Source organism: Perognathus longimembris, chromosome 28, assembly GCF_023159225.1.
Source record: "Perognathus longimembris pacificus isolate PPM17 chromosome 28, ASM2315922v1, whole genome shotgun sequence".
NCBI classification, from domain to species: Eukaryota; Metazoa; Chordata; class Mammalia; order Rodentia; family Heteromyidae; genus Perognathus; species Perognathus longimembris.
This window is the reverse complement of record NC_063188.1, coordinates 74994586-75003721: the sequence shown is the minus strand read 5'-3', so window position 1 is coordinate 75003721 and position 9136 is coordinate 74994586. Positions and strand designations below refer to the sequence as shown.

Below are 9136 nucleotides of genomic sequence, written 5' to 3'. Positions count from 1 at the left end.
ACTCCATCAGGCCTGGTAAGCTTTGGTTTGACTTTCAACTCTGAGCACCGTCAGCTCTAGTGAGTGGTATGGATTGTGTCTGTTTGCTTGGGTTAAACTGAGCTGCTGGCAAAGGCAGAAAATGTCCTTTCTCTGCCTCAACATCTCCTACCAACCTCGCAGTTCTCCCATCCTTCTTGATGTGTGCTGGGAGCTCGGAGTCCAGGAGAGCACTGCCATCGGCTTGAGTGGTCAGCTGCTCACTTGATGCTAAGCTCCAACAGAAGCCTGGGTGCCAGCACACTCACCTGTATCCCCTGAGTTAAAGGCTTTTCCTAGAGACCACCTCGAGGGAAACCTGAGGAAGATTGTGGACAGGTCCATGCTAGTTGAGCTCATGTAGCGACTATTATTTCAGTGGTTTGCAAAAATGAAGCCTCCAACTTGGGGTGCTGATGCATGCTGGTTATCTCAGCACTCCAGAGGTGAAGGCAGGACAATCACGGGTTGGAGGGAAGTCTGGGCTACATAGCAAGACCCTGCCTTAATAAACACTACCATCATCTAAAAGGACAGATTGAAGCCAGGTCTCTGAGTCTGAGAATTTGCATTTCTGAGCAAAGTTCTCTGTGAGGATACTCCACATGAGAATTGTTTTTGAAAGCATCTGCTCTGGAACAGCAACACAGGCCCTTCCCTGGAAACCCACAGGACATACAAAGCCTGGGCCCTTCCCAGATCATGAGTCAGTCCACAGTATCTGCCAAGACTCAAGTAAAGTCACATGAGCAGGAATGCGAGCAGCAGGGTTTGGAGGAATGCCCTAAGGATTCCAGGTAAATATGGAACCGGGGACACGTGGAGAAGAAGGAGTGCCTCAAAGCCGCCAGTAACATGGCAGGAAGGAGACCAGTGTCTTCCCAACAGCCTCCTATGGCTCTGTCTCAGCTGCCAACATCTCCACATTCACAGCCCACTACCACCCTGAGGACCTCCTTACCCTTCACTACCAGAGCCCCAGCATGGGGTGGCAGGGAAAACGATGATTCCTAGGGAATTTTGCTAAGGGAGCAGACCCTGCCTGCTGGTCTGAGGCTGACAGTCATCACTTCTGTCCCCCAATGCATTCCTATGTGTGTCCCGCAGCTCACTTCCTCACTTGTTCAGCTATTACCAGCCCCTCGGCTTAAAGAAATCTTATCCTAATGAGAGACAGGGAAGATAGTTTTGTCTTACTGTTATCACGCCGTGGCAGCCTTAATGAAAAGTCATTATGCACCTCAGTCAAAATTAATCATTTCATAAGCTATGCTAGTTCTTCCTCAACAAAGGAAGAAGTCACCTTCCCAATCATAAGAAAACAAACACACCAGTCAAACTCCACATCCTGAACCACACGAGGCCCTCATGTTTTCAGTGTTTTCTCTCTCAGAGGAACCTGATGCAAGCCAGGTATGGAGAGGCAGGGACTCCTTTAATAGGTAAACAGCTGTTACCAGGTCCCTCTTAATTTCCAGCAATTCCCAATGTGATTCTTCCCTGCCCCTCAGGCTCTAGCTCACAGCTGTGCTGGATTTACTTCTCCACTTACAGTTAAGTGAAACCGTATTAAGCTACATATCATTTAGTCAAGAATAGTGTAGCCCAGAATGGTTTATGACAGCTAACCATAACTTTAATATTATGTGCCAGTCACTGTTCTGTGTTCCACGAGTTAACTCATTTAAACCTTATAGTAATAATTTTGGTTGGCAAGGCCCTTTATCATCACTAATTATTCCCCCATTGGCCTGTAGAGAATCTGAAGGCTAGAGACACTGCATTACTGGTTCAAGGTCACATAAGGTCATATAGCTAGCAGGCCACAAGACCTAGTATGAACACAGAAACTGCCTGTTTAGACACTGTACGATTCCAGCCCCCAAGGACTCAAAGTTTAAACATAACGATGCCAGGTGAGGATTCACAAACTCAGGCATGAAGAGGCCTAGCTTATGCCCCAAATCTCTTTTCCCTTATCACTTGGCTCTTCTTGATCTTTCAGACCAGCTTTATGAAATTGGAAACATTTTTAGAGCCCCAGGAGTACCAGAACTTACTACTGCATCATCAACAGATGCAACTTGACGCTCCATATAAAGCCCTGAAGTAAAAAGAATTTGACTTTTTGTGGCTATCTTCCTCCTCCTCCACCTCTCATCAAAGGATCCTAGGATTCAAGAAGCACATTATACATTACCACATTCTGGAGATGAAGTTATCCTCCCATCCCTCTAGAAACTTACAAGACAGGATCACAGATTAATTTAACAGCAACTATATGCCAAATAGAGCCGATGTCAGGAGAAGGTGCATGGAGCAAAGCTGAGCACAATTTTCTTCTCAGGGTGTGATTGACCATCTTGTGGCCAATCATTGCCATTTAGACCATGCTTCACACTTGCTTGGTGAGCAGGAGCAATCTCACTGAGAAATCAGAGTAGGCTTCTACAGAGACTGAGTCTCAAGTAATGGTTAGCATTTTTTCCTGTGGCAAGTTTGGTTGGGGAAACCTGGAGAGTAACGCAAGAAGTCAAACACATGAAGGAAACCTGGAGAGAAGAGTAAATTGACAGTGATTTGGGTTAGTTAGCAAGAGATGCTTGTAGAACCAACTTTCAAATTACTACCACACAAAGAAAAAAAGCAATCAACACCCCAAATTTAACATTTGTCCTTTCATAGATTTCTAGACAGAAATCTGCAGGTTCCACTGCCACAGGTCATAGGGCACAGAAAGCCACTTTCCTGCTATCTTGAGTATTCCCATATTGGGTGACTCCTAGGTCACCCTTTTCCTCCCAGGTCCTTGTTATAGGGAGGGGGTCAGAGAGACTAGTCCCCACCCCGAGATGTCACAGGGTCTGAGCAAAAACAAGTTCAGCACATGAACAAAGTCAGGAGAAATCAAGCTTTATTGCAAGCACAGAAGCACAGTGCAGACTGGGGAGCAAACACTATGATGCCAAACAGTTCTCAAGCTGGGTTTTTTTTTTCTTTATTCTTAAAATATTTTTTTTTTGTTGAGTTCCTTTGTAAAAAAACAATGGTCACCAGTAACATACAATGAAACAAAATGCACCTGTTTGCATGGATGTTCTGGCAGTAAATCCTAATGCAAGGACATGAATACAACATCAAACGAACAGTACAAACAGCAGAGCACGACGCATTTAACCACAGCTCCAGCATGCCTGGGGGGCTAAGATGACAAGGACTTCCAGTTTCCATCTGAAATAAGATGCTTTGGGGTGGGTAACAAGAAAGAAGTCATCACAGAGGGTCACTACCTTCAAGGGAAACACTTGACAGGAGTTACTGTCTGCAAAGCACTTGATTAGTGCAGATCTAAAAAAAACAAACCCAAAACAACAACAACAAAGTGGCTCTTCAACAAGAGCTAATTTTTTTTAAAAGTAAATATTTGATTCAATTTTTTTTTTATCTATCAATGAAACTATCCCAATATGAAAGTTCTATATTCCATGTTTTGGCAACTCAAAGTATTCCTAAAGATTTTCAATGAAATTGGTAGGTCCTGCAAATAATATAAATTTCACTCATAACAGGAGAGGTTTTTGTTTTGTTTTTGTGTTTTCAGTACTGGAGATTTTAACTGAGGACCTCAAAAATAGTAGACAAATGATCTAACACTCTAGTTGTATCTTTTGGTTTATATTGTTTTTGAGATAAGGTCTTGTTGTGCCAAGTCGCGAAACGACCACCAAGAAGGCCACCGAGACTCAGACATTCCAAAATGCAAAAGTAAGGCAAGGTTCAAGCGAGCTGCAACTCGGGCCTCGTCTTACCCACCGACACAGCGGAGGTTAGGAGGAAGCCCCGAGCTGCGATTATACAGGGCTTATAAAGGAAAAAAAAACAAAGTTACAGCCATCCGGTGTTCAAGCAAGACAAAAAAACAAAGTTACAGCAACGAGGTGTTCAAGCAAGCAAGATCCGGACACGAGTACAAATCTGATTGGCTCAGGGCTCGAGGCATAGGGCTGGAGGCATTCTAGGGGTGGTTAGAGTTAAGCATTCCCAGCGGTTAGAGTTCTTGACCGGCTGGGCCCTAATAAGCTTGTCCTGGGTCTCCTCACAGGGCCTGCTTATCTCAGGTTCACGTGGTAAAGTGGGGTTCGCGTGGTAAAGTGGGGCCTGACTTCAAAGTCTGGCACTTCAGTCTCAATAACTCATGACAGGGCATATTTTGAACTTGTGATCCTCCTGTCTCCACCTCTCATCAGCAGGCATTACAGGTACGTGCCAGCATATCCAGCTTGGACTGGATGTTAGTTTTGTTGGCTATTTTTTCCCGGTCCGAACGCTCTCTGAACTTCTTAGCACTCTACCACTTGAGCATTACTTCCAGTTTTTTCTGTGTAGCTTATTGGCGATAAGGCTTATAATTAGACTTTCCTGTTTGGGCTGGCTTTGAACCCAATCCTCAGATCTAAGCCTCCTGAGTAGCTAGGATTTCAGACTTAAGCCATCAGCACCCAGCAGACTGGACTATTTTTAAGAGTGAAAAATTGAAACCAGTAATCAAAAGTCCTGTCTACAACTGCAGAGCAAGTTTCTGGTTATATTTAATTAGTAAGAAGAAAAGTAAAGTACCACAATAAAATACTTTTTACAAAATCAGAAAGAACTGCCATGAATATATAAGTTAGGGGTAAGAGCACTGACACATTTACAAGAAGGAGTTAAACAAAAGCTCTTATCCAATCAATCTGAAAATTTTTTGTGAGATGTTATATGGAAGACACAAAATAGATTTGTGTTTTATATTATCCTAATTTGATCAAATAGCAATGCCACAATATTTGACCAAGATTTGGGTATAGTAATATTTATACCACATATATGTTTAGCAACCCTTGCATACTGTTGGTGGAAATGTAAATAAGCAACCATAAGCTTTAAATACTACAAGATAAGGAAAAAGGCCAAAAGTTGGAGAGATTTCTCCTTTTGTAACTTCTGACTAGATTATATAGCAAAAAAATATTAATTTGTTACTTCAGAAGAAATCATATAGAAATAAAATTCACTAAAGAAGATATGATATAATTTAAGATCATGAGTATGGAGTATTCAGTGATTCTAGTCAGATAACACCTTCAGGGAAAATCCTTTTCTAACAATATGATTTGTATACCATTAACCTTTCAAACATCACTTCAACTTCATACTATAAAGCTTCCATTTTCTACTTCTCAAAAAAAAATCATTTCGTTTTTGTCCGTTTTTTGGCAGTATTCTCCTCGCACTTTAACACTTGAGCCACACCTCCAGCCCTTTTTGCTTTGTGTCATTTTTCAAATAGGAGTCTCCTGTTTTTTTACCCAGTCAGCTTTTGGAGTATACTTCTCCAATAACTGAGATTTTACAGGCATGAATAACCACCCCTGGCTTATTTGTTGTGATGACTCAACAACGTTTTTATCCAAGCTGATTACAAAACTCCAATGCTTCCAATCTCCACTTTCCAAGTATGTGAGCACTGCAGGCATGAGCCACCGTGCCCAACTACTTTAGCCTTTTAATATCTAACTTTTGTGTCAAATTCTTCAATTTACCCTAATTCTACCATCTTCATTTTAAAAGACTATAAAACCTTTCTTTCCCTCAGGAGTCAGAATCTACCATGTAATTACTCGAAGCAGGAAATTAAAGGTAAAAAAAAATCAAATAGAAATAAGTACACTTATTAGTATATATGGTTTAATCTAAGGAGACCACATAATTGCTCTTTCTGATTAATCTCTGGGCCTTAAAACAGAATAATCAGGAAATTATACTATTATACACATAAAATACTTGAAATCTGTGTCCATTGATGTAAGAGTTAAGAAAATAACAGATTATATGGCTGTAAATGTTTACTGTGAAACATTACAAAATTGGTATTACCACAAGAGAGAAAAAAATCTTAACTGATATTAGACATCCTAAATAACTAGAGGGGAAATGCATGATCAGATTGTAACCCCCAGGGAACAACAACAAGACAATAACATGTGTGTCACAAGGGTAAGTACCAAACAAGCAAACCCCAAGTCAGTACAGTACAGCAATGACTGAAACTTAAATAATATCTTGATACAGAAAGAGAAGGAAAAGATGAAATGTTGACTGCTATCGATAAAAAAGCATCTCAACAATTTACATAAAATGTTACTAGTTCTTTAAAAAAAAGTCATGAGAAAACCAAGCCACAATAAGTTAGCGTTTTCCATAATACATGCTGAATTACTTGATCCCATATCTCTACACTGTTACTGTCTTAATTCCTAAATGTTGTGACAGCATATTTCATAACTGAGGTACATTAGTTTACATCTTTTTATATGTAGTCTAAGAGGGTTAATTTTTCTTTTCCAGTTTTTCATCTTCTTCACCAGCTCCAAAGAAAATCAAAGGAAACATTCCTAGAATGCAGCCAATCGTCACCCCGACAGCTTTGCCCAAATGTGTGCTAACACGTGTTTGCCACATGTCAACTTGTTTTGGTGTAAGATCAGGAATTGACAGGCCTAACCTGGAAACCAAAGCTTCAATGTAACCTGCAAGTCCAAGTCCAGCTAAATCTGACACAAGATTCCCCAAAGCAGCAGCTGCCATTGTTGAAATTCCAAAAATAATTCCAATAGACAATTCGATATGTGTTCCTGCGACAATCATAATTGCATTATCCAAAAAGCCAAACCCTACGAAAGGTATCGCATTGTGGATGAATACATATCTCAGCTGGCCTGGGGTGGGAGGTTGAGCTTCCAATTTTTCTTGGGCGATGGCAAGGGACTCGAAGCAGTGCAGCTCCTTGAGCAGGCAGCTCCTCTCGGTGGAGTGCAGGCTGTAGATGAAGTCGCACGCGCCCTGCGCCGTGTTCAGCGCCTCCATGGGCTCTTTCTTGGAGTGTGTGCCCAGCCGCCAGGGCCCCCCAGGGGCCGTGAGCTCCCGCAGCCCCCGCCCGCAGCAGCACCAGGACGGCGGATGGGGCGCGGCGGCGGCGGCAGAGGCGGCCGGGCCCGGCCTCAGGCTGCGCGCGGTCTGGCTCCCCAGCAGCGGCAGCAGCAGGGACATGGCGGGCGGAGCCACGCGCCCCCCGTGGCAATCTCTGCGGGGCGATGTCTGGGCGAGGCTAACCGGGGTGAAGCCAGAGGCGCTGGGCTCTGCCCGACCCCGCCCCGAGGTCCCCCCGACAGGCAGCCCGGGCGCCTGGCACCATGCACTCGGCGGGCCCGCGCGGCCGCCTCCCCTCGGCTCTCCCGACGCTGCTGGAGGGTCCGCGAGGGATCCTGCACCTCCGCCCGAGAAACTTTCCGGGTGGCGCGGGGCCTGCGGCGCTCAGGAGAGGCTGGCGGGCGGTCGCGAGCTGGGAGTGTGCACCTGTCAGTCAGCTCTTCCACCAAGATGAGTCAGCCACGCGCCACCCTCCTCTGGCGCCGCCCTCCGCGCTGGTTTGCTTTCCCACCACAAGGCCTCCAATCGTCCCCAGCCTGTGGGGCTCTCTCAAACTGGGGTTTATAAGCGCAAAAACCACACGCAGGTTGGTTGCAGATGGCTTGGCAGGATATGTTCTAGTTTCTAAGCAGTATAGAGGATAAATATAAATTCTAACAGCCTTATCATTCAATTAAGAATAACATTTCCATTGCAGGATGTAGATAATACTGAGACAGATTTTAGCCTTGAGTGGCAGATGCAACACAACATTTGCCAGGTCAGCCGGCCACTTACTGTTCATAGCAAGACTAGTTAAAAATAAAGCATTGTCCCAGACCTTGAGCAGGCCTGGGAAAGTAATGTTCAGAGACTCATTCCCATGGTTGGGGATTCTATTTGGGGCCTATACTTTAGGCTGCTTGGCCTCAGTTACTCCATCTTGGTTTGGAAATATGCATCCCCTTATCAGTCCTGAAAATTTCTCATCCCACATCCCTGCTTTGTAACTTTCCTGCCCTGCCCTGTCACATTCCCAGGCTAGTGAAGACCTGAAGCTAAGCTAATAATCCAGGTGAGACTGCAGATAGAGTACCTGGTTTAGACCCGGGCTTCATTCTGTTGTGGAAGTCAGCTGCTAGTTTGCATTGAAAATAAGGAATAGGAAGCCCCCCTCCCCCACCCCCGAGTTGAACCTACACAGCCTATGTGTGGGGGTGTGGAGGATGGTGAGAAAGGAGGGCTTCTGCTCAAATCCAGAAAAGAACTGAGAATGACAATGTTGGGATACACATAGCAGGTTAACAAAAGTAATTTCATAGACAAAAACTTTTGAAAATCAACATTGCACCAACTTCCCTGAAGACACAAGTGTTGAAGATCTTTCTTGAAACCACAGACTAGGACTTTAGTCAGCATTTCCGGGGACGACCAGGGAGGGGAGGTTACAGCCACCTCAGGTGATTCCTAACTACAAGAAAGCTAAAGGAACACAGAGATAGTGTAATGCTCAAGTCGAGAGAAACCCACCAAGAAGACCACCGAGAGCCAGACGTTCCGAAATGCAAAAGCAAGGCTTTATTCAGGCGAGCTGCAACTCGGGCCTCGTCCCTTACACCGACGCAGCGGAGATAGGGAGGAAGCCCTGAGCTGGATTTTTACAGGGCTTATAAAGGCAAAAACTACGAAATTTACAGCAACCAGGTATTTGGATAGAATTAGGGTACAGACCGAAGGCTGACTGGCTCAGGGATAGGGGCATTCTAGGACGGTCAAAGGTTATCAAGGGAATTTCCCGGCTGTCTGGGTTTTTACAAGCTGTCCTGCCACATGGGGTGATTGACAGTCTTTTCCAAGGCCAGGCAAAGCACAGAGTGGAGCCTGACTTTGAGATAGCTTTGTTCTAGGAATCTACAAGCGAGGTGGGGAGTCTGACTTTAGGGTTGTTAAGGAATTTGCAGCTCAACAGCTTTAGCACAAACAAGCCAGTTCCTGGGTTTTATGTGTGTTCAGGGTCATTTATATTTTAATGTAAACAACAAACTGACTAACACCTCAAAACAGAATCACTTTAACTTAACCCTTCAATAGTTATATACTTTCCATAAAGAGGCTGATCCTTGTTTTCCAATTATACTACTGTGAGCAGGGAGCAGTCATGTGTTTTGGC

General features: G+C 44.2%; 1 protein-coding gene across 1 annotated transcript; it reads right to left on the bottom strand.

Moving 5' to 3' along the window:
• Positions 1-6025: 6025 nt before the first annotated feature.
• LOC125343753 (transmembrane protein 65-like) lies at positions 6026-7107 on the bottom strand. The gene has a single exon (XM_048336285.1). The coding sequence runs from the start codon at positions 7105-7107 to the stop codon at positions 6388-6390; it is 720 nt and encodes a 239-aa protein (XP_048192242.1). The 3' UTR covers positions 6026-6387.
• Between the last annotated feature and the right edge of the window lie 2029 nt (positions 7108-9136).

What these genes read in the sequence shown, in the direction of transcription:
- LOC125343753 (XM_048336285.1), bottom strand. Translation starts at nt 7,107, where the DNA reads ATGTCCCTGCTGCTGCCGCTGCTGGGGAGCCAGACCGCGCGCAGCCTG.